The sequence below is a fragment of the Podarcis raffonei genome, chromosome 10 (genome assembly GCF_027172205.1).
Source record: "Podarcis raffonei isolate rPodRaf1 chromosome 10, rPodRaf1.pri, whole genome shotgun sequence".
NCBI lineage: Eukaryota > Metazoa > Chordata > Lepidosauria > Squamata > Lacertidae > Podarcis > Podarcis raffonei.
The window spans coordinates 27,657,674-27,682,804 of record NC_070611.1 but is presented as its reverse complement, the minus strand read 5'-3'; the positions used below and the strand labels follow the sequence as shown (position 1 = coordinate 27,682,804).

At 40.7% G+C, this 25,131-nt stretch overlaps 1 protein-coding gene across 4 annotated transcripts in view; it reads left to right on the top strand.

Moving 5' to 3' along the window:
• Positions 1-25,131, top strand: part of ADAMTS20 (ADAM metallopeptidase with thrombospondin type 1 motif 20) — an 81,642-nt gene that overhangs the window by 5,762 nt on the left and 50,749 nt on the right. For 2 of the 4 annotated variants that reach the window (XM_053404741.1, XM_053404742.1), the window contains exons 3-10: positions 12,028-12,193; positions 16,207-16,466; positions 18,026-18,109; positions 18,702-18,826; positions 19,338-19,378; positions 19,633-19,738; positions 20,667-20,813; positions 21,262-21,403. In XM_053404741.1, the coding sequence (XP_053260716.1) occupies positions 12,028-12,193; positions 16,207-16,466; positions 18,026-18,109; positions 18,702-18,826; positions 19,338-19,378; positions 19,633-19,738; positions 20,667-20,813; positions 21,262-21,403 (1,071 nt within the window). Of the gene's footprint in view, positions 1-1,778; positions 1,884-12,027; positions 12,194-16,206; positions 16,467-18,025; positions 18,110-18,701; positions 18,827-19,337; positions 19,379-19,632; positions 19,739-20,666; positions 20,814-21,261; positions 21,404-25,131 lie in introns of those variants that run through there. The other 2 variants (XM_053404743.1, XM_053404744.1) reach the window with 2 other exon arrangements.

The window sequence follows — 25,131 nt, the reverse complement described above, 5'->3', positions numbered from 1 at the left end:
ACGTGGAATCAAACTGTATCTTTATTGCCTATTCCCACCCCAGGGCCAGAGGTGATGTGATTTGTAGTTTAGCTACACATTTCCCACATTTGCTCTAAAGGCCTCTCAATCTACTGGTACCCTCCAGGCAAAGGTAGTCTTGAATTGGTTCAGCATTTAATACCTAATGTTTAGTGGAAATGGTCCAAGCTTTTGAAGGATCTTCTAACTTTGGGGCGGGGAATACGTATCTTTTTCTACCCTATCTCTCTTCCTCTGAGTTCCTCATGAGTACTCATGTTTATGCTTTTGTTACCTAATGAGTGTTCTGCATTCTGTTTTCATTCTACACCATATGAAGAAGTATTTCCAAACCAGACAAACCAGGATTGCAAGAGCGCCAAACCATAGTTTGATATTAAATCCAAACCAATCCATGTCTTCAGCATTTGTAAATCATTCAAAATATCAATAACCAAGTTGTGTCATTATCAAGTGGCATCATTTTTTTGGAATTATGGGGATGCAATCTTATTTTGTAGAAGGCTAGTTATATTAATATCAATAATTATATAATAAGCAGTGTGAAAATGATTCCAGATGAAAAAATCTTTCCTCGTTTTGTGCCAAACCCTGATACATTAGAGAACAGTTCCTTTCATTATTGCAATTGAAGTATGAGAAGTTCCTTTGATTGATTTGATGACAATTATGTCACACACTTTCACATATTTGTGAGGAACTGCAATGGATCATTGCTGTAAATGTCAGAGGAAGAAAAAAATAGGACTTAAAAAAGCCTACAAGACATTTACAAGCTAAGATTTCAAACATATACTGAATGTGCATGCAATTTGCCTGAATATAATCAGATATATAGTTACTTGAGTAGAGTATATTATCATAATTCTGCATTTGTCCAAGCCTGTTTAAATAGAGTTTATAGCAGTGGCAGGACTGAAGGTCTAGGTGCAGTGACTGCAGTCCTTCACTCAAATATATGTACTCAACACTGAAATAAATGAGATACATTCATTACTGTTCACTGCGGGTTCCAGTGTGCAATATTACACGTACTTATCTGGGAGTGAGCCCCTTTTAACAAAAAGTCATTTACTTCTGAGTAGTCATGTTTAGGGGTGTACTATTAAGAGGGCACTTCCTCTGTGGAAAGCATATCTAATGAAAATCTATGTATAGGTTGCCAGGTGTAAACATACCATAGTATATAACATTTTCTTCATAGAATCATAGAATAGTTGGAAGGGACCCCAAGGGTCATCAAGTCCAACCCTCTGTATTGCAGGAATCTCAGCTACAGCATCCATGACAGATGGCCATCCTACCTCTGCTTAAAAACCTCCAAGGAAGGAGAGACCACAACCTCCTGAAGGAGACCATTCCACTGTCAAGCAGCTTACATGGCAGTGTTTTTGCTGTGTGTGCGCACACACAAACACACTGAAGGGGTCCTAAGCATATGATGAGTACTTCTTGAATAAATGCTGTGGGCTAACTAGAAACATTTCTTAAAGATGTGATTCAGTCATGCAATGTGCATACGTTCTGGCATGCAGATGTTAGAAGGGAATGACTGAAAAGGGAGCTAAGGGGAAAAATGGAATATGTATCAGTGCTGTAACCAAAGGACACAGGAGTTATGTGCAATGACACATGTGTCTGATCATTTGCAGGCAGGCAGGCAGGCAGACATAATTTAGAATTCATTCTAGACGCCACAAGCTAACTACATTTTTCTAAGTTCTATATTTTTCTTTTACTTTCACTTCATTGGTCAGTTTTAGCTTCCTACAGAAATGGGCAACCAGATCTGCTGAGGATTTCAGTGGCTGCAGGTGGATCAAAATGGCCTCTTAAACATAGTCCAGAGAGGAAACAAAGAGGTAAAATATATTAATTCTTATTAAACTTAGTTGTCACCAAAGTCTGTTAAGAAATGCAGGGTAAGATATACAATTGACCACAATGCAGTCTTTCTTCAATAGGACAGTCACTATTTAAAGGGGAGGGGGGAGAGTCCTTTTCTAATGTAAAAGGCCTTGCTTCTTGGAGAATCTGGTGTTACTCTTGGCAGACACAATAAATCTGGTGAATCATCTACCTGTAATTAAACCAGTTTTATGGTCACATATTACCTCACTTTTCCATAGTTCCAGATGTTGTGGATCTAATTCTGCTATATGTGGTTAAGATATCTAAATGGTCCCAGGATATTGCTAGTTTCTTGAAAGATACAGGGCACAGACCCGTAGACACAAATCTGCATAATATCTGCATATGCCAAGTTATATCTGTTTATGCAAATGTATAATTTAAATGTTACAAAAGGCAAGCTCACTAATTTTCGATCAGGATAACCTCTATATATTCAGTTAATTCAGAGTAAGTTCATTTGCATCCCACTCTAGTTCACCTGAAATCCGTTCATCTTTTAATTCGTTTACCCAAAACTAATTTCCTCACAGGTCCTGCTCCAAATAACTCTTAATTCCATTTGACTAACACTTCTCCATCACTCCCAAATCATCTAGGAAAAGCCATCTGAAATTTATTCCCCCTAATTTATATCCTCCAAAATTCATTATCCACCCAGAAACATTTGGTTGACTCAGAAAAATACATGGGCCTTGTGCATTATGGGTCCACCCTTACTTGAGCTATATAGGTCTGGGTCTCATTTGTGTCGTCATGATATACTCGGCGAACCTTAAGGAAAGGTTACTGCACGGCGAATGATCCATTTTGTTATATAGGGTCAAAATGACTATAGTGCTGCTATTACCACTGCTGCTGCTGCTAAATAATTATTTGATACTCATAGTCTGCTAGATGCCTGTGGTCTGTAAGATCATGTTCTAAACATAGAAATGACACAGCCCTACTGAAAATGCCTTCAGATAATCTAGTAGGTGGAAAATGTGGTATTAGAATCAGGTGGCAAAGTATTTGTGGCATGTCCGAGTTGAAAGCTGGATATTTCTCCTGCAGGAGCTGTTATTCTGTCCAGTTTTGACAAAACAGTATGAATTATTTCTTTATTTCTTTATTAAACAACCTTCATGAAAAGCAGTGAGCATACAATCTTCAGCATTGATGAGAGTCTGATGACTGAGTTACTTCTCTACAAGAAAACACATTTCCAGTGTTGTGGCTTCATAATTTAAAATCTAGGAGGTGCCACTTTAGTAAAAGATGCAATATTTATTGTTTGCGAGGTCTGCTAGGAGGTTTTGTTCTGTGGTGTCTTTGTAGTTCTCCAGTACAGAAAATGTTAGGGCTCAAGATTTATGTCTAAATGGTGTTTGTGATACCATAGGTCAGGATCGCATTGTTAGTAATCATTGCAATTTTTAGTTGAGTCCATAATTTTGAATTAGAAAATTTTCCTAAGTAAATTTGCATATAGTAATTTGTATTGTAGATTTTCAGTTTTCACTGGAAAAAGTTCGGAGACCCTAGAAGGTTATTTACTTCAGCATGTTTGTTTTATTTGTACTGTATTTCGTAAACAAAGCTAACTACTTTGTAACTAACCGTATTGCATAATATTTATTTGCAATTCGTACCCATTCATTGTTACTGAGGAACTTCAAAAATGGAGAATTTACCTTGGAAAAATAAAGCATTGGAAAATTTTCTGCTACACATGACTGGCTGCAACTGAGTGTTGTTCTACCCCCCCCCCCAAGTATTAGCAGCTATTTTATCAAATAATAAAAATAAAGGCACTGGTGGGAATTACTCCAGTGATGAACTCCATATTTGTATTAACTGAGAAAAAGAATACCTGTGACTGACTTTTTTCTGTAGATAAGGATAACACATTATGATGAAGTGGGTTTTTGCCCATGAAAGCTTATACCCCAATAAAGCTGTTAGTCTTTAAGACACCATAAAACTCTTTGCTGTTTTTGCTAGAACACAATTATTGCTCTAGAATTAAGAATTTTACAAACATTTTCACACTAATCTTTACTGCATGGTATGTTTTGCTTGAATCCTTTTGTTTATTTTGTTTCAGTTTTGAATCGGTGGGCTGTGCACCAGAATTTTATAACCGCTTGATTGTAAAAACCCTCAAAGTATTAAGAATTGCTTTAAAGACTATTTGTGAAGTTGCTTTCAACCTCACAACTTTTGTTGTTGAAGCTGTTAGCCACAATAGTATTAGAAAATGCACACTATAACGTAACAAACTACATATTTTCACTTTATACAGTAGAATTAGTGTTGGAGTTATGGGAGACTTCATTAAAGTAGTAGTAGTTGTAGACAGAAAGCTGTTGTAACAAACTAGTTGATGTAAGAATTTTACATGAATATATGTGGGTAACAACTTGCTTGTCATTTAGTATTTGAGTTAGTGATTGCGCCTAACTGGTGCTTACATATAGAACCAATTATATAGTAATAGTTTAGGGATATACTCAGTAAATAGTGTAATTATATGTCCCTAGGTGGCACTGAACTTTGCGGTATCTGAGCGGACTCAGGAATTTCCTGTTGCTGTTTTGATATTGTTGAGGAGAGATGATACATTTCTTATGTAGCTTATTGACTGGTCTAAGCCTTCCATGACATGCATTGCAAGGCAGTAAGAATACCAGTATTACTGGGCATACTGGGAACTGGTTTAACCAGTGAAGCTCTTGGCAATAAGTTGTGAAGTGTCTGGGGATGGGGCTTCTCTATGTGACCTGGAAATATATGCATGACAAGATTTGTGCAGTTTGATTGATGTGATTATATGAGTCATCAAAAAAGCAAGAAGTGGAAGAAAGACTTATCGAATAAATTTATTTATTTATTTAAGAGTTTTGTGTACCACCCTTTGGCAGTAGCCCCAGTGTGGTAAATGCTGTCAAAAGTCACCAAGATGTCAAAGAGGATCAATATTTTTATTGCCTGTTCCTCTCCCAGCACAGGGCACCAAGCAGTTTGAGTACCCCAAACCAGACTTGAAACCAGATTGAAAATCATTACCGTCCAAGCTGAAGCTGCCCCATCATCACCTTTTGGGTGTAGATGAAAGTGGCTTTGGGGAAGTGACCTCATGGGTCTATTAGGGTCCCATGCCCAGTTACATTTGGCTAATAATAATAATAATAAGAAGAAGAAGAAGAAGAAGAAGGCTGATCGCCGAAGAATTGATGCTTTTGAATTATGGTGCTGGAGGAGACTCTTGAGAGTCCCATGGACTGCAAGAAGATCAAACGCATCCGTTCTTAAGGAAATTAACCCTGAGTGCTCACTGGAAGGACAGATCGTGAAGCTGAGGCTCCAATACTTTGGCCACCTCATGAGAAGAGAAGACTCCCTGGAAAAGACCCTGATGTTGGGAAAGATTGAGGGCACAAGGAGAAGGGGTCGAGATGGTTGGACAGTGTTCTCGAAGCTACAAACATGAGTCTGACCAAACTGCGGGAGGCAGTGGAAGATAGGAGTGCCTGGTGTGCTCTGGTCCATGGGGTCACGAAGAGTCAGACATGACTAAATGACTAAACAACAACAACAACAACAACAACAACAACAACAACAACAAATAATAATAATAATAATAATAATAATAATAATAATAATAATAATAATACATTAATTAATTTATACCCCGCCCATCTGGCTGGGTTTCCCCAGCCAATCTGGGCGGCTTCCAACAGAACACTAAAATACAATAACCTATTAAACATCAAAAGCTTCCCTCAACAGGGCTGCCTTCAGATGTCTTCTAAAAGTTTGGTAGTTATTTTTCTCTTTGATATCTGGTGGGAGGGCGTTCCAGAGGGCGGGTGCCACTACCTAGAAGGCCCTCTGCCTGGTTCCCTGTAACTTGGTGTTATATGGCCTTGGCGGCTGCTCCCAGTCACCAATCTAGCTGCCGCATTCTGGATTAGTTGTAGTTTCTGGGTCACCTTCAAAGTTAGCCCCACGTAGAGCGCATTTCAGTAGTCCAAGCAAGAGATAACCAGAGCATGCACCACTCTGGCGAGACAATCTGCGGGCAGGTAGGGTCTCAGCCTGCGTACCAGATGGAGCTGATAAACAGCTGCCCTGGACACAGAATTGACCTGTGCCTCCATGGACAGCTGTGAGTCCAAAATGACTCCCAGGCTGTGCACCTGGTCCTTCAGGGGCACAGTTACCCCATTCAGGACCAGGAAGTCCCCCACACCCACCCGCCTCCTGTCCCCCCAAAACAGTACTTCTGTCTTGTCAGGATTCAGCCTCAATCTGTTAGCCACCATCCATCCTCCAACTCCTCCAATAGACAAGAAGTTTGCCACCCCTTCCTTAGGCAAACAAGTAAAACCATCCTGAAATGTGACATTCTTCTTCCACGGAGTGTTGTTCTGCCATTTTGTATTCTCCTGATTTAAGTCTTGTTTATTTAAGATAGCCTTCAGCAATTGTTCCTCTTTTGGTAATATTTAAAGATCTCACATTCATTCCAAAGGATCTATTCAGTTTTTTCATTCATAGAATTTTGAACTGATTATATTAACAGATAGTAAAGTTAGAAGGGTAACGGTATTATTGTATACATGAGTACATGCACAAAATTTCACACTCATTTCGCAAAAGCATAATGGTTTGGCACCAGAAAGCCCTGCACTCCTGTATATATGTGTTAATCCTATTATGTGACCTGGTTAGTAAAACTGACTTTGCTGTCCAATGCTAAATGTTTCTTAACCCAAATTTTAGGCTAGTGGCTAGGTTCAGAACATGATCCAGGGTAAAATCTATACATTGTTCTTTTTGTGCCTGACATGTTTCAGTTGATTGTCTCCATGTTTCCTTTTGTGTGTGACTTTAATACTGTATTGTTTTTGTTAAGCTTGAGCACAGGTTATTGTTTTCAGAGTCAGCACACCTTATTGCCAAACTGTAAAATGTTTTCAACACATCGTTTTTCTACCTCTTTAACTTGGAGACCGAGAAGATCCTTCCAGCATGCATTCTATCATTTAGTATGCACAAATGAAAGGGCTTTTGTCCTCTTCATGCATGTACAATTCCTATTGAAGTAAAAGAGGTTTAAACTTGTAGATGGAAAGGCAGAATTTGACCTCATGGCTATGTAGTGGGCTTTAAAGCAGCCTTTGATAGAGTTGTGGTCTGTTGCTCTACAAAGGAGTATTTGACTTGATTCAACTGATGATTTATCCTGGAGTGCTAAGCTTGTTTGTTATGTGCTTTTGTTTACAGCACATTGCATTCACCGTTTTATCACATAGTGCAGTGATATTAAAATTCTATTTGAAGTGAATGCATTTAGAAACACAGCCTCCCTGCCCCATCATGTATAATTCTTTATAAACAGCAGGGGTAAGAAACCCTTGGTCCTCTCTCAATAGGCAAATTGAGACCTTCGCTCACTTGCCATGTGGGTTCTTGCAAGGTCACCATAGCCTTTATTAATCTGATCCTGCCTTTTCTCTCTCCGCTGATTCCCATGCATGTCCTGGTAGGCTGTGTCAGTCAGGAATGGGAGTTTCTGGGGGACATGAACAAAGCTTGGTTTATTAATGTTTTCTGATGAGAGAACCTGGCTGCATAAGCAGCTGTGTGGGCCACAGTGTATTGAGTCATAATTCACCAAAATCCAAAACCTATTTAAAAGAGTTGCTGCTAAAAACAGATAGAAAAAAGATATCTCTTGCTTGTATGGGGAAGAGAATGCAGGAGTCTTTGTTTTGCCTCATTCTGGGAAGAAAAAGAGGCAACTTGTCTATTTTGTCCATTCTTAAATTATGACTTACAGATAGATCAGTCAATAAAGTAGGCATCTCCACCTTGCCTTTGTGCATACCTGGGATATTTATTTTGAAAATAGCAAGATAGTTTGTGCAAGTGTATGTTTATTTGTGCGTGTGCTAGTGCAGATGCGTGCAACCATCTTTCTACAAGTGGTCTTTAGCCATTCAAAGATGTTTTTCCTGTCTTCATATAATCCATAATACTGTAAAGCCATTTCAAAATTAGTGTCAGGATTTTTTTTTCATTATGTCTGAATTGGGATGTCATAGTTCCCCTGCTGCAGACTTGCCAGTTGTGTGTGTGTGTATGCCATCTTGAGCAAATGCTCTTTGCCTGCGTAGATGACGACAAAACACTTATCTGAAATAGCTGTTCATGTCTTCATCATGTTTAGAGTTACATGGCCTTGGAACTTGTTTATTTTCACTGGTTATAATGGTTTAATTGTAGAAATGCCATTCTGAAGATACTGGATGGCCAAAACTAACGTATTATTTATTGCAAGCATTTATAGTCTGTTCTTCACCCAATGTTTCCAGGGCGGAAAATACAAATACAATAATATAACAACAAGATAAACAAAAATCAACATCATCAAGGAACAATTGATAGTAAACATCTGCGATAAAACCGCAGCAACAAAATCAGAAATCAGGACAGTGCAACAGAAGGTGCTATCGGTACCTAATGCACTTTATCCCTCCTGAAAGGCCTGAACGAGTAGGTGTATTTTCACCTGTCAGCAAAAGGCAGAGCATGATGCACCTCAGAGGGGTGACCTCATTCTATCAGCAGCGAACCATCATCCTGGACTCAGCTACATTAGTCAAAAAACAGCATTTCAAATGTGTTATAAGCATGCAACACCAGTTGACACTGTAGAGCACAAAACTTTTCTATATAATTTTACATAGTGGGGTTTTTTCTTTTGTTACAATGATTTAAATTATAGCTTATTTATAGTGGTTTCCGCCCTCGTGTGTAGATCCATCCCTCATTGAAGTACATATTTTCAAAGGAAAACCTTTACCCATAAATTCATACACTTGGATTTATAACCTTCAAAAATGCTTCCTGATTCTCTGAATGCATTAATTTTCCAGTTCTTGGTTCCAGAATAATATTTCATTACTGGACAACCCTTTATTCAGCTTTATATTTTTGTTCAATAATCCTGATCAGAGACCACCAGACTCTCTAACATCCTCTTCAAACTTGCTCTGGCTGAAGATTTGTTATTGTTAATCAGCCCCATCTTCCTCTCACCTGGGGCTCATTATACAGTGACTGACAATTCCCCAAGAGCCATCTTTCAATTACTTGCAGCTGTCCTTGGAGGCCCAAGGCTACCAAAACCCATGGCAGCCTGCCATAGCTACTTTCCTGAGTTTTGTTTCACATAAATCTCACAGTATTACAAAATGAGCAGCCAGCAATTGCTGTTACATAAACTGCAGTTTTCCAAGTTCTTGGAAGAATTAAGGCTGAAGAATTGGACTCAGTGGGATATCCTCTTGCTTGGGAAAATAACAGGCAAGTCAAAAAGTGGAAGCAGCAAGAAGGCAAGAGAAGAAGCCTTGCTGGATATAAGCAAAGAAGTAAACAGGATGCTTCCATACCATCAATGAAATAATTTTCTCTGCTGATGAAAATAAAAGAACAAATACCTGATGTCCAAGATGGAAATGATGGAAGTTATGAATTGACTTTAGGAAAACCAAGTAAACCTTCCACTTCTAATAAAAAGGCAGAGTACAACATCATTAGAAACACATAATGTTGCTATGCAGAGCATCGGATAGGGTGTTAGCCTGCGTGCCTCAGCTGCTATCACCACAACCACCTTTATGGATGCTGGCTTGATCACTGAGAGGACAAGAGACTTGGAGTTCATCACAATAAAGTCAAGAGACCCCAATAAAAAGTTATGTAGTCTCTGGATCAGGAATTGGATCATCTTTGTCAGAAGGGTGAAACTGACTGCATCTACTCTAATGGTCATGAAGATACTACTAAAGTGATGCTGAAAGCAGACAATTCACATCAGCAGTTCCCCAGTTCCCCAGCATCAGAACAGCATTATTCTGTGTGCTGTGAGCCAGCTGAAATATATCTCTACTACTTCACTCTGGAAAAAGGCTCAAAGAGAGAAAAAACAGCTGACATTATTGCGAATGATCTTGTAGATGTCATGAAGACGAAGGGCATTGGTTAGAGCCTGCAGGCCATTGACAGTGATTATACAAATGCTAACTGGCTGGGAGCATGTTACCATGTAGTGGGGTACAGGTCAAGATTGGTCGTAAGCTTGATCTGGTTGGTTTGTGCTCTCCACACCAATGACTTACCCTTAAGACACTTGATCACAACACTTGATGGGAAGACCTTATCTAACAACAAGTGGACAGGTAACATTGGCAAGATACTAGACACTTCTACATAACTTGAAATTGAGCTTTCATTCACCAAACTCTCAATTGGAGATCCTCTTACTTCACTGATTGACAATGTTGTAAAGGATCTGTCTACTGATCAAGCCTACAGGTATCAGATCACACATGCAATAAGGATAGGAAAACTTCCCACAGATCTGGCCCTTCTTGAAATTGGTTGAACGAGCCATTCAAGGTGGTTAACAACAGCAAACAAGCTTTCCTGCATATGAGTTTCAAAACATGGCCTTAAAGGCAAAACCCTCAACAACTTAAGACTGATAGTGGAATACGTGGTTTGTATGTACTACCCCTGCTGGTTCAACATCAAAGTAAAATATTATTGGGTGGAAGGCCCACACCACATTGTGTTTCAGCTGCTGCAGTTTAGGCTGCAAAAGCAGGCTATAGTGGATGCTGTTTTGCTAACCATCCAGAGCTCAGCATGGTATGCATTCAGCATAATAATAAATCAGACACTCTTGTCCTCAGGTGACATGAATTCTCACTGACCACAGTTGCTAGAGAAAATGAAAAGGTTCATAAAACTAAACTATAATACCCTAATACACATTTCAGTGCTGTTATAAAACAAGAATGTAGACCTGTAATTGTACTACTACAGATTTCTAGGCAGGAATAAATTGTGCAACTGTTTCTAGAATTTCGTGCTTGGTACATCAGAAGCATTTTGTTCAGTTCCAAAAAATGCTATAAATGAGAGCGATTAATTTAATATACATTTGTAGTATACAATAATTAATTTTAAAAGTTAGATATGACACTCAGATAAAGGCTCTTGTAGATGACTGATGTAACTATCTGCAGTACAGTCACTTGTATATTAGTAGAATTTGCAACTCACTTATTCTGATGATAATTTAACTTGTTAATTGATGTGTTTAACCCAGATTCCACTAAATATGCAATACTTTTTCTAGAAATAATTTCATTAGAATTGTAAGCTTTGGTTTCTAATCTACATTTATCCTTTGCTTTCTTGAAACGACATACAAGTATAATAATGAAATCCTGGGCATGTCTTCTGGCTGCCATGTGTTCGGAAGTTCCCGGACATAGATGGGATTCGTCCATCAAAGAGATTTCCCCCCCCCCCAAAAAAAGCTCAACAACTTTGCAAGCAAAAAGAAAAGAAAAAGCGCTTGACAACTTTTGTGTCTGGATTTTCACTTTTTGAAATACAACAGTCCTATAATATGTTTGTTGGCATGTATTAGCTCTAGAATTACTACAGTTATCCAAGGAACTGTGGGAGTGAACAAAGGAACCATAACTGATTACCTGTGGTCACCGTGGTAGGCACAGAAAGTACCATCAAAAGTTGATAGGGCAAATATTTTAATGTGTTGCCGCCGCCACGGTGTGTGTGTGTGTATGTGTGTGTGTGTGAGAGAGAGAGATTGACCCAATGTTATCTGGAATCATCAAAGCAGCTGGGCAAGCCAGGGTTGATTTTGGTCTGATAAATGCACATATCCCTGGAGCTCAGCATGAATTTTCCCCAAAATAGCTCAAAAACATCTTTTTTTATTTAGATTTTGCCCCCCCGCCTTTTGTGTCCAGATTTTCACCTTTTGAAATATGGCAACCCTATATTGTTCATTCCAACATACTCCCAGGTAAGTGCATATAGGATTGCAATATCAGTGTTTCAGCATCATCAAAAAGCTTGAAATCCCAGTTTTGCCTGTAAGGTTTAAGGACCATTAATTCATATAATAAATAATGCAACTGTGATTACTTTTTAAAAGGCATTAACCTACTCACATTTGGATTGCTGCAGCTTCTCCAGTGACACCTTCTCTTTCGTTTTCAGATGGGCACATTTAAGTCCCATGACGGTGAATACTTTTTGGAACCTTTGATGACAGCAGCTGAAGATGAACAAGAAGATGACCATAATAAACCACATCTAATATATAAACATGAAGAATTTAAGAAAGATTCTTATCAGAATTCCTATAAACCTTGTGAAACTTCAGGTACAACTAAATCTTAAACAGTGATGGACAATTATCTTGTTAGAATCCCCAGTGGTTTGTTGATACTATCCCATGGTGGTATTAGTCTTCATCAAGATATGCTTGTGTTTCTCTATCATGTTGGTGGTGTTGGGTAAGATGCTGTAAGTCAGGTGTGGGGAACCTTTAGCCCTCAGATGCTGGTCATTGGTCATGCTTACAGGGGCTGATGAGAGTTATAGTTCAGCAACAACTGGAGGGTCCCTATACCTGCTGTACATGATTGTTGAAGATGAAGGGTGTATCTAAGCAATGAATTCACATTTAACAGACTTGTTACCACATAGAATTCTGGGAATTGGTGTCAGACTGAGAATTATGTTAGAGAGCCTCAGCTTTTTTCACAAAACTGCATTTCCCATTTCCTGTGGGCAGGGAAAGACTGTTAAACTAGTTGAAGTCTGCAGTGTAGCTGTCCCCTCAGTATCTGTGCTGAAGTGACATGATCTGCTACTGCTGGCATCTAAGAAAGGTTGGCTGGTTAGTAAAATATGGCTGCTCTGATCTGTACTCAAGAGACCTGGCCAGCATTTTCTTCCATGTTCTTTATTAGACGCTCCATCTTAAAGGCTGCAGTGTCCTTTGGTATGATTGGACTAGAGCTGTTTTTAAAAATTGTGTTGTGTATTTTAGTTCCAGAGGAGAATGACGCTTGTATGGAGAATACCAAGCAGGGTTTAATTGCAGAATCAGGTTGGGTAAAGTTCTTGTTTAGCTTTAGAAATTTAATTGGAAGATGTGAACAGGCCATTTTCTTCCTTCATTTAGTCTTACATGGCTTCCTTTCATTAAAAGGCTTTGCAGTCTGGAGGTGTGTCGTGACACTTGGCTGATCAGGCATCAGATAATGCCAAAATACCCTCAAACCTCCCCCCCACCCCCGCCATGTTTGGTTGGCTACTGAACAGTGTCCATTCCTTTTCCATGAATTGGACCTAGCATTTCCAGTAATTCCTGTGTAGTGGAAATTTGTATGATTTTCAATTAGATAACCTGGGACTGTTATTAAAAATGGATAAGCGTTTGTTTGCTTTTTGAAGGAAAAGGCTTATGTTTATAAGTTTGGAAACAGCAAAAATGGTAGATACGTGCTGTTGTTTTAACATATGCTCTCTGAGCAGCATTTCTCTTAACTAGATCACATGCGTTTTTGAGAGTTGGCACCATTGCCAAGCACTCAGCCTAGGGCTTGCATACAGATTAAGAATATTCTGACAATTGTGAATAATGCAGAATGCCCCTTAAACAGTATTTTGTGAAGTAGGGCGGTAGAGAGAAATGAAGGCAGCATGCTTTAGGATATACTTTAGCCTTTCAATTCTGGTTTGATGAAGCAAGATTGGCAATTTTCTGCCAATTCCTCATGTGCAGAATTGTTTCTTAATTTGATACATAGGAAATAATTGTGAGGATCTTGCTGTTCAGTGCATTTTGTTTAAAAAGGCATTTCTTGTATACCGCGATTCCTCTTATGGTTAGGGAAAGAGACAGCATTGTACAGGGAGTGGTTTCTGTGTCTAACATAACTATACGCCAACGCTACCTTCCAACATCACCCGCCAACCAGATTTTTCCATTGCTTCCTCAAATTACTTCTGCATTTTTTACTCACCCTGCTGCTAGAAAATGGAAAAATCCAAATCCCACAAAATCACAACTACTGAGTTCAAAATAAAGCATAATAAATTCTGGGCATTTATGCAGACTTAAGCCTAAGATTTGGCTTAATGTTGCATCTTAATTCATGGTCTTGGTTTATCTCTCTCCAGACAAAGCAGGAGTCGTACAAGGGCTTAGTAGGGTTTACAAGGGCTGTGCATTATGTAGCCTATTGAGATTTTTGGTGGTTATGTCATATTTGTGACTAATCAAACTCAGATTGCATTAAAATAAATCTATGGCACCCCCTTCTATTTGTGGTGTCACTCTTCTCCACCTGCATCAGAGCAACATCTGCTTCTCTATCCTTTACATTTGTCACCCCCTGGTGTCCACCCTGCAGTATAGCTGTTTAAAAAATGATGGCTGCAATCCGATACACATTTACGGTAACTGAAAATCTGTTCCTTTGAACTTTGTGGGATTTAGACAGTGCGAGTAGAAATCTATTGGAATTTTTATTGTGTATATAATGGTATCATAGGTGGTCAAGACATATAATACCAGTTTTGCAAAGTGAGTCTTCAGATTTAACGTGTTCATTCATGGAAAACTAGGTAGGGAAATGTATGTTTAGCAAGAAGATTGTGTCACCTTAGGAAGGTCTGTGTGGTGCAACCCCACGTGTATTTTTTGAAATATTTATGTGTAGATTAGGCAGTGTTGTTCTTCACTGTTTCATATGAGAGCAATTGTTTCTTTTTATAAGAGTAATTATTTCTTCTTGTGGAGTTTTAATTTCTTGTGGAGTTTTAATTTTTAACAGCTTAATTTCCAAGTCATGTTCATCACTGTGCATTACTGCCATGTCTTTAGCAAAGTCTCTCCCCCCCCAATATAGCTAGGTAGGAAGGCAGTTTTATAAGTATGTAATACTTGTAGCTTATGATTTAAAATTCACAGTTTATCAATCTGCCATTTTTGTGTCTCATTCCTGTATTTTGAATTTTGCGTATCTTTAATTTCACTGGCCAGTTGTTTTTATATCACTGCATCTCAACCATTTTTTTTGTTCCCTAATGCTGTGATTGATAACTCCACATTGTGTATAAATGGGTTGTATCTTCTCAACCTCTTGTTCTGTGAAAAGAAACCTTTTTGCTAAGCCATTGAACTAAGCAGAAAAAGATTCACAGTACATAAAACATTGGTAGTGAGTACAATAGCACCAAGAGGGGTACTCTTGTTAAAGTTTGTTTTGAGGGAAATTGAAACTTGGAAAAAAGAAAGGTGGTAGACAATATTCCATAAGCATTACACACTCGAAGAGGCACACTATGTACTGGATAACAGCCAGCAGTGAAGAGGCCTGTTTAAGGGTTGCTGTCTCCACGCACAGGTGTTGCCATATGGTGTCTGGATTTCTAACCAATGGGTTTTGGAATAACACTTTTGTTCTTATTGTGCATGTGTTATGTAGCAAATGCCAAGTTTCAGAGTTGCTTTATCCACCGAGAACAACAGGAGTAGAGCGTTATAGGAAAGCCTTCAGGCAAACTAGCAAGTTTAGGACATATTTTCTTTTGGTATTCAGCATCCCCATCTTTGATTGGAATGGGATGAAGAATATGAGCAAGACTGATTCAGGCTTCTTTTCAGGGCTGGGGATTGTTGGCCTTGTTCCCATGAGTCCTGGGTCTTTATAAGGTGCCTGTAGGCAATTATTGACTGGCAGAGAAAGAGCTTGTGTTGCCCAAATAGCCCAAGCAGAAATTTTAGCTATTGAATGTAGTAATGACATTGAATGTAAACGAATTTCTATGCTAGCCTGACTCTGCTTATTGGCAAGTGAGCATAGATTAGTTTCTGTTCTCTTTTGGGCAGATTGGTAACATTCCAATCTTCTTTTCTATCTGTTCCCTTGTTTGTACAATGGTGCCCAAAGCAAGAAAAGCAAAAAGGGCAGAACTGAGTTCCTGTGCGTGCAAAGGGTCCTCTTAAGTATGCAAGCAAATCCCATTTCTGTTTTTTATATTAAAAAAACTATCCCCCAAAATGACCTGAAAGAGATGGGGACTGAGAAGTGTGCATGTGTAGCAAGAGAGAACTCAGGTGTGAGCCTGCACATGCCAGAATTCGGAGTTAACACCTAAACAAAGCAAATACCTTGTTTCTTCAGCCTAGCGCATAAAGGACAGAGGGAGGAATTGAAATCCAAACAGACAAAAACGTTATGTTCATTCTTCAAGCCAATTCCCCCATTTTCTGTGTGATCCTTTAAGCTGCAAGGGGACTGCAAGAAAAATATGTTTAGCATTAGGGTGTTAGCCTTGCAAATTGTATGTGCAATAGTAATTGTTCGTTTTGTTTTGCAGAAGAGCCAAAGAAAAGCACTTTACTATTTCCATATGAGAGCAGCTTAATGAAAGACATAAATGTACTTCAGGAGGACACTGTTGTAGAATATGCTTCTAAAAACCTTTCTGTCGAGAGTGATAGAAACAACCCACATTCCCGGAGGAAACGTTTCCTTTCCTATCCAAGATACGTAGAGGTGATGGTTACGGCTGATGCCAGAATGGTTCAGCACCATGGACGGAACTTGCAGCATTATGTATTAACGCTAATGTCAATAGTAAGTAAGCCTATATTATTACAGATGTATTCCAACAGGTACTTGAGGAGAATTAATGTTGTATCCCTGTCAGCCTGGAGGGACAACAGTAGAGCCCAGACAACTGTTCCTGGCTTCCCCGTCATTGTTTTAAGCAACGTACCATTTAGATTGCAGCCTCCAGGATTGTGATCAAAGGCTTTTTGTGTGCCCCCCCATGGCAACCTGTCCCTACCTGATGACATGTTGCGGTGTATCCATGAGCCTGGTCTTCCTCCAGGCCAGAAGGAGAGTCAGAGAATTAACCAAACATGCTCCCCAGCTTGAACAGACTTGTGAGATAGGGATTTCACAGTTACAGAGCAGAAGATTTGCACCTGCACTCCAGCCTCTTGCTGCCAGGATTCCATAATGCAAACATTTTTAATTTGGAGAAAATTTGACTGTCTTTTGCTGGAAGGGGTTATAGAGAGGAAAGAAGTAGGCTTCTGTATACCTCAGGGTTCCTCTGTGTATGCAGAAAATACCTTGTTTGTGAATGTCCAGTTTTGCTTCCAAGCTGATTGGCACAGGGTCACACATTTTGCTTTTAGAAGGAATGATACGGCTATTCAAGGGGGAGGGGAGAACATTCATTTGGGCTAGCATAGTAACCTGGCACAAGCCCAGGCAGCTCTTTGGATCCAGGCCCATATTGCTTGGTTGGCTGTATCCAATGACAAATTCTTTTTGACAGTAAATTTGGTTCTAAAAATGATGTCAGGGGAATGTTGAGCCCCAGATATCCACAAATAATGCTGTGAATACATATAATGTCAGATTTGCTTCTACTAATCTGTTATGTACAGTTCAGACCAATATGGATTAAAATAAACCTATTTCATTTCATTTAAATTAAAGAACTTTGGCTTAACTGGGTTGTGGATGAGGTTTACATCTAAAACAGCTATGGAACTTGTGTGTGTGTGTTGTGTGTGTGTGTGTGTGTATAAGCATAGATATTGGTCTCATAAGAATTATCATTGTCTTTATTAAATAGAAAAATAGGAACTTAACCCAGTGTACAGGCTTATTAAAATACTTGTTGCACCTAGAAAATAACTAGAATTTTTGGAAGGGGAGAGATTTGAATACCATGCCAGAGGTTTGCCATAATACATGACCTTTTCCTGGTATAGCAAGAATGTACCAGTAGTTTCTCAAGTTTGATGGGTTTGTCCCATTGATGACAACAGGACAATTAGCTAATTTTCATATTACATTTGCCTTAAATAACTGTTTCGCTGATTCCGACTGGGAATTGGCATTCAAGTGGCATTTGTTAGTTTCTCTGCTTATGTATATATTGCAGTTAGAGAAAATGTGACATGAAAATTGGTTCAGACAGTGCAATCCTATGCTTCATTATTCCTAAGTAAGACCCACAGTATTCAGTGGGGTTTGCTGCCTGGAAAATATGGATAGGATTGCATGCTAAATCAAATAGGGCAGAGGAGTTGAATGAATGTTCAATGCAATGTTGGAATCCACTGAATGTACAGTACCATAGAATTTTAACACTCTGGCTTTTATTTATCTAGGTTGCTACAATCTACAAAGATTCAAGTATAGGAAATCAAATAAATATTATGATTGTAAAATTAATTGTAGTTCACAATGAACAGGTAAGAAAATGCATTCATTTCGCCATTCAGAGTAACTTGCTACAAATTTCAGTTTTAACGTGTACTTTCAGAAGTTAATGCTTTTAAAAGTATTGAAATGAAATGCTTGAAATGAGATTTGCTAGCAGCTCTGCCAAGTATTTTGCACATACATTGCAGGCAGGCAGGCTGGTGCAAATGTTTAGAATTGGGATCTAGCTATTAATACTGATTAATACTGATTAACATGGCCAGGCTTATTATTTATCGGGCGGGCTATTGGGTTGTTGATTTTATTTTGATTATATATTTTGTGGTTTTATATTTTGATTTTATTCTGTGAACCGCCCTGAGACCTCGGGGTATAGGGTGGCATATAAATAATAATAATAATAATAATAATAATAATAATAATAATAATATGATAGTATTTTAATGCTAACCAGGCTCAGCCTTGACTCCGCCAACTAGTCTTTCTGGTCATCTACTTGCTCAAAATTCATACAGATATGTACCATTGAGATATCTTTTCCAGAGCTGGTCTTACATTGTAATATAACTGCAATGGGTTTAAACTTGCCATCCTTGTTTTGTCTTGGCAACTTATGCACAGGAAGGACCAGCTATCAGTTTTAACGCAGCTACCACTCTTCGCAACTTCTGTTTATGGCAGCAGACACAAAACATTATGGATGAAGCCCATCCTTCTCACCACGATACTGCAGTTCTTATCACTAGGTACAGTATCTGAGAAAACTCATTTTTCGTTACTATCCCTGTTCCATACAATTACTGTATAGAAGTACCATTGGGCCCTCTTAAGCTTTGTGTGAACAATCAGGATTAAGAAGAAGAGGAGGAGGAATTTGCAAATAAGAGGGAAGGGATATTGACAAGGAATGCATAAACCCCTGATCTGCTTCCAGTCTTAGTCTAGTTGAGGATTGGCTGATATTACATCTGTAAACATGTGGGGCATGTTCTTTTGGAATTTAGTGCCATTGATCTTAATAAAAAATGTGTATGCTTAGGGTCACAACTAGGCACCTTGATCCCAAGGTGCTGCTTTACTGCAAGTACATCTTTGAGAACCAGTCAAATGGGGCACCTGCCCATGAAAACCATTGAAATTTTGATGAAAGAATCCCAATTGGGGGAGATTCAGAAAAGTATGTATAGGTATCTGGAATATGTTTTCCCTGTTGTTTTTAAGACTGAAATTTTCATAGAAAACCTTTGTTTCTTTAAGGGAAGATATCTGCAGAGCTAGAGAAAAATGTGACACCTTAGGTAAGTTAAAGCAAAAAGATGATCATGCCATTTTTCTGCAAATAAGTAAAATGGTTGTTTTAAATTGTAAATGAGTATTTAATGTAATTTATCTTGTTTTGTAAACTTTTTGAACATATTTTGATCCTTTTTAAGCGTATGGTTACATGATGATAAATATTTGGATCAGAGTCCTAGGCCTGCATTTGTCTGTGAAGACAACACTGCTGCTATATAACCTGTTTCGCATTCAGATAACAAATTCCATTTTATAGGTTTAGCTGAACTGGGTACAATGTGTGACCCACTGCGTAGCTGTTCCATCAGCGAGGAAAATGGATTAAGTGCTGCGTTCACAATAGCACATGAACTTGGACACGTGTAAGTCTGTCTTTTCTACCAAGTAAATCTTGCATTTGCCTTACATAGGGGACACAGTATTTGTATTTTGCAGGGAAGCCTCTGCATGATTGGCTGAAAAAGCATGAGCTTGCAAAGAAGTGCTATATTTACATACTAATACTTAGCATTCATATAGCAGTTTAGACTCTAAAGTTGGGAGTGTTCATAGTGGTTCATATACAGTACGTTATCTTACTGATTCCCAACAAGAACATTGTAAGATATCTCAGTGCCGTTACAAGTGGCGTTGCTGAGAATAGCTTGAATCTTGGCCTTCTGGTGTAAAGTAGTATCATATCTTGGCCACTGTGCTACTCCAGGTTATCATCAAAACCTGGCATATTTTGAAATGAATTTAAGTAGTAGATGGCAGTAGGGCAGCAGTGCTCATCTGACCATTGGTTGCATTGCTGCTGCTTACCAGGAAGTAGAGTGGGAGGGGCAAGGCTAGTGAGATGTAAATGCACTGGTGGGAGCAGTAGAGTGGCTCCCCCAGTGTGTTTGTACTATGCCAATCTTACCATTGCCTCCTCCCCACTTTTACCTCCTGATAAGCAGCAGCAATGTGACTGGCCAGAGGTCAGGTGAGCTCTGCTGCCCCACCATGCTAGGAATTTGCCAGAATATTATTGTGTTGAGACTCGCCTGTGTCTTTTCACTTTCTGCCCCCAAATATGCACAGCTCTTACTCTGCAATATCTTAATTCCCAGTTTCTAAAAACATTGCTGAGATTCAAATTACATATTTCCATAGGTGAGTTGTTAGAAAGGCAAATAACCCCTAAAACACCATTATATTATTCAAGTGCTGTCATAATCAATGAGGCGATGCATCAGTTTAATGTTTGCTCGTATCGTTATTGAAAAGTAAAAGGCTCTTTCTGAATTTGTTTTGTATTTGTATTAGGTTTAATGTTCCCCATGATGATAGCTTTAAATGTAAAGAAGTTGGGATTAAACATCAATATCATGTAATGGCCCCGACTTTAAACTACCATTCAAACCCGTGGACTTGGTCAAAATGCAGTGAGAAGTACATTACTGAATTTCTTGAGTAAGTATGGTTCCAGTCCAGCCACCTTCTGCATATGTTTAGCACATGGACGTTGTAGTGGTGGGCATTTGTGTGATTTCTCTGTCATGCAGAATTTCAACCTTTAACTTTATTAAAATAGGTGTTAAATGAGGGGCAGGGGGAGAAAGAGAAAAGCTTCAAATAAATTAACATTTTGGGGTTTCCTTACAAAAGGTAAAAACAATTCATCATAGTTTAGAACACAACTATATTACATTTGAACATGTGCTTATTTTGTGTCAGAATATAGGTTATGCATCAATTCACAAACCCAGGGTTGATTTCTTGTAATAGCACTGCATTAAGTTGAATTCTTTAATACCAGTGCGCCATAGCAAATCAACCCCAGTCCTAAAATTTATTTACAAAGTATGTTTGAGTCAAAAGCAATGTGTCGTTTAAGAGAAGTTCTGTTTGTTTATTATAGCACTGGTTATGGGGAATGCCTTCTTGACAAACCAAATGGAAGAATCTATGACTTTCAATCTCAGTTGCCTGGTTCCCTCTATGATGTGAACAAGCAGTGTGAGCTTATGTTTGGACCTGGGTCACAAGTATGTCCTTACATGGTAAGTTACGTAATGCAAAACACAATTTATAATACTTGCATAACACTTCAAAACTTTGCTGAAATTATCTTGAAATCCTGAGAAGATGGTTGAAAATGTTTTTGGCACCCCCCTTTAATTTGTAATTCCTTCTTGCCTTTGCTGTCCTTGAAAACACATGTATCCTGCATTTTAATGCCATACCATAGGATTTCTATCACCTTTAATTGTTTCTTTTGTTAGTGACCCAGGTAATGGAGGAGCTAGAAATAAATATTTAACAACATTTAATGAATACTGTCAGGGAACTGCCATCTGAGACTAAGGAGGTGAAAGGGCTCATGGAGGGTGAGAGAGACCATTCAGCGGAGGAGGGGACCAGCAGGGGGAGAAGTGGAGTTCCAAGGGAAAGTGAGTCGGAGGGAGGGCTCAGAGACACTTCAAGCGGGAGCAGCGGGGAGATTTCAGGACCTCCTGTAGGGACACCCACTCCTCGGCGGAAACTGACACGCCGAGAGTCCAGAAGACGCGTTTCCGTTAAGGAGCTTTTATGCTGGAAGAAGTTCCGTAAACGCCCACTGTCCGATTCAACGAGCGATTGATGGAGTCATGTTTAAGGAGCTCCATCACAGACAGAGGTTTGGGGACTTAGCCAAACTCTGAGGGATTAGGATTTTACGCACAAGCAGCTCATCATCCCATCGCAGCAATCGGACAGTCCCTGAAAGCAGCTTGTGCAGAGAGGCATCATGAGTAACCCAGCCGGAGCCGGAGGAGCAGCAGGAGCTGGAGAGGGTCCAAGCCTGGAAGAAAGGTACAGAGTGTTGGAACTCCAGCTAGCAATGCAAACGGCGAGGCTAGAAGAAAGGAGGGCGCAGGATGCAGAAAAGGCAAAAGGCGCTACACTAGCAAGAAAGATGCCAGGAATGGTGCAGAAGTTTGGGGGGGACCCCAGGAACTACCAAGCCTTTAGGACAGAGATGCAGTATGCTCTTGAACTGCAGTTTAATGACTTTCCCGACGAGGCATCGAGAGTGGCGTTTGTGATTGGCCATCTCGAAGGAGGGGCGAGAGATTGGGTCAGACCCCTGATGGCAGGGAATAGTGACATGCTGAAGGACGCGAGGAAGTTTTTTCGCGCCATGGATTTGATGTTTTCCAGCGAGATTGAACAGGGGCTGGTGCGCAGACAATTGATGGCGTGCAAACAGGGGAGCCGATCGGTTCGTGAGTACTGGACTGAGTTTACAATGTTGATACATAGATTGGGGTGGGACCTTTCGGCGGAACCCATTCAAATGCTCTTTGAAGAGGGGCTTTCTTCGGCGGTGAAAGATGAACTTTCCCGGGCGCCCAGGGCGGAGTCTATGGACCAGCTGACCAAATCAGCGCTGACCATTGGAGCACGCCAGGAGGCAAGAGCCTTGGAGAAGCGGGAGGGGAAAGGAGAGCGTTGGAGGGATTTCCGCATTCCAGAGATTCCAGAACCAAGTTTCCCGCCAGGAGAGCCGATGGAAGTTGGAACAGCGCGCGCGCGCGCAGTTTCAAATCCCAGTGAAGGGAGGAAGAAGGAGGGAAAGAGCGCCAAGAAATGTTATCTCTGCCAGCAGCCAGGTCACTTTGCCAGAGTCTGCCCGCAAAGAAAGGAATGGCAAGGGATGGCTGGAGCTGTTGGGGGGAAGGAGGAGGAAGTCCAGGAGCCAGTAAAAGCCAACGCCTGTCTGCCTCTGTCAGGGCACTGCAGACAGGCCAAGGAGCAGTAAAAGTGCCCACTCCGGAACCTCCAAGACCAGCCCTAGTAATAGAGGTGTTGCTAGAGCTGGCAAACGGATACCCACTAAAGACTAAGGCGCTGCTGGACTCAGGCAGCTCCTGTAATTTTATGAGCAAGGAGTTTGCAGCTGAACACCAGATACAGACACTCCCTTTAAGCAACCCCCTGCAGGTCACCACGATCGATGGGAGGGAGCTGCTGGGAGGAGAAGTCAGCCTACAAACCGTCCCAATGGTTATGAGGGTGGCCAGGCACACTGAGAGGATAGCGTTCAATGTAGCCACCCTGGGAGGGGCTCCAGTCATTTTGGGAATGAGCTGGCTAGCGTTGCATGACCCGCTAGTGGGCTGGCATCAGAGAGTGGTCTCCTTTGGGTCAGCACATTGTCTGGAACACTGCAGAGAGGGAAAGGTGCCAGAAGGGGCAAAAGCCTCTCTAGCAGGGACGGAAGTGGCGGACAAAGGGAAGGTGCCCAAACAATACGCTGACCTGAGCAAGGTCTTCAGTGAAAGGGAAGCAGATAAATTACCACCGCACAGAGACTTTGACTGCCAAATTAATCTGGTCCCTGGGGCCCAGCTCCCCGTGGGGAAGCTGTACGCCATGTCAGACAGGGAAATGCAGGAGTTAAGGGAGTTTATTGATAAAAACCTGAAGAGGGGCTTCATCAGAGAGTCCAGAGCGGTGGGGGGGAGCCCAGTGTTTTTTGTGGACAAAAAAAACACGGATAAACCGAGATTGGTCGTGGACTACCGGGCCCTAAATGCCGTGTCAGAACCAGTGACTTTCCCCATGCCCAGGATTGATGACATTTTGACCAGGGTGAGGAAGGGAAAGATATTCACGAAACTGGACCTGAGAGGAGCGTACAACCTGATACGAATAAAGAAGGGGGATGAATGGAAAACCACCATGTTCACCCCTTTGGGGGCGTTTGAATATCTCGTTATGCCATTCGGATTACAATCAGGCTCCGCCTGTTTTCAATCGCTCATGAACCACGTACTGGGACCTTTGCTCTACAAGAATTGCGTGGCCTTCCTCGATGACGTGCTGATATATTCAGAGAATGAGGAGCAGCATGTAAAGGATGTCAGGGAAGTGCTGAGCCAGCTGCAAGCAAACCAGTTGTGGGTGAAATTGGAGAAGTGTCAGTTCCACACCAAGGAGGTGGAATTCCTGGGGTACCGCTTATCAGACAAGGGATTAGCCATGGATCCAGGGAAGGTCCAGGCGGTGCTGGAATGGAAGACACCGAAAACGAAAAAAGATGTGCAAAGGTTCTTAGGGTTTGGGAACTTTTACCGTAAATTCATCAAGAACTTTGCCCACTTAACGGCTCCCATCACGGACTGTCTAAGCAGCAAGAAGAAATTCGTTTGGACGGCGGAGGCGGAGCATGCTTTTGAGGAATTGAAAAGGGCATTCGCTTCGGAAGAACAGCTCCTGCATGTGGATTTACAAAAACCCATGAGAGTGGAAACTGATGCCTCAGACCGGGCGGTGGGGGCGGTGCTGCTTCAGCCAGGGAGCAATAAGTCGGAATGGAGACCGTGTGCCTTCTTTTCGCGTAAGCTGAACAAATCCGAGAGGAACTACACGGTATATGACCGAGAACTACTCGCCATTCACGAAGCGTTCCGGAGATGGAGACACTTACTAATTGGCGCACAACATAAGGTGCAAGTGTGTACGGACCACAAGAATTTGGAGTATTGGAGAACGGCACGGGTGCTCAACCAACGACAAGTGAGATGGGCCCAGGAGTTCTCCAGATTCCATTTTGAAATTTGCTATGTGCCAGGTCCAGAAAACATCAGAGCGGACGCTCTCTCTCGCAAACCTGAATATTTGGAGGGGGAGGGAGCGCCGGAAGAGAGACATATTATCCCAGAGGACCACTGGGTGTGTGGTGCGGCCTGGGTGGGGCAAAGAGAACTGGTAGAGGGAACGGTAAATGATGAGTACGCCCAGG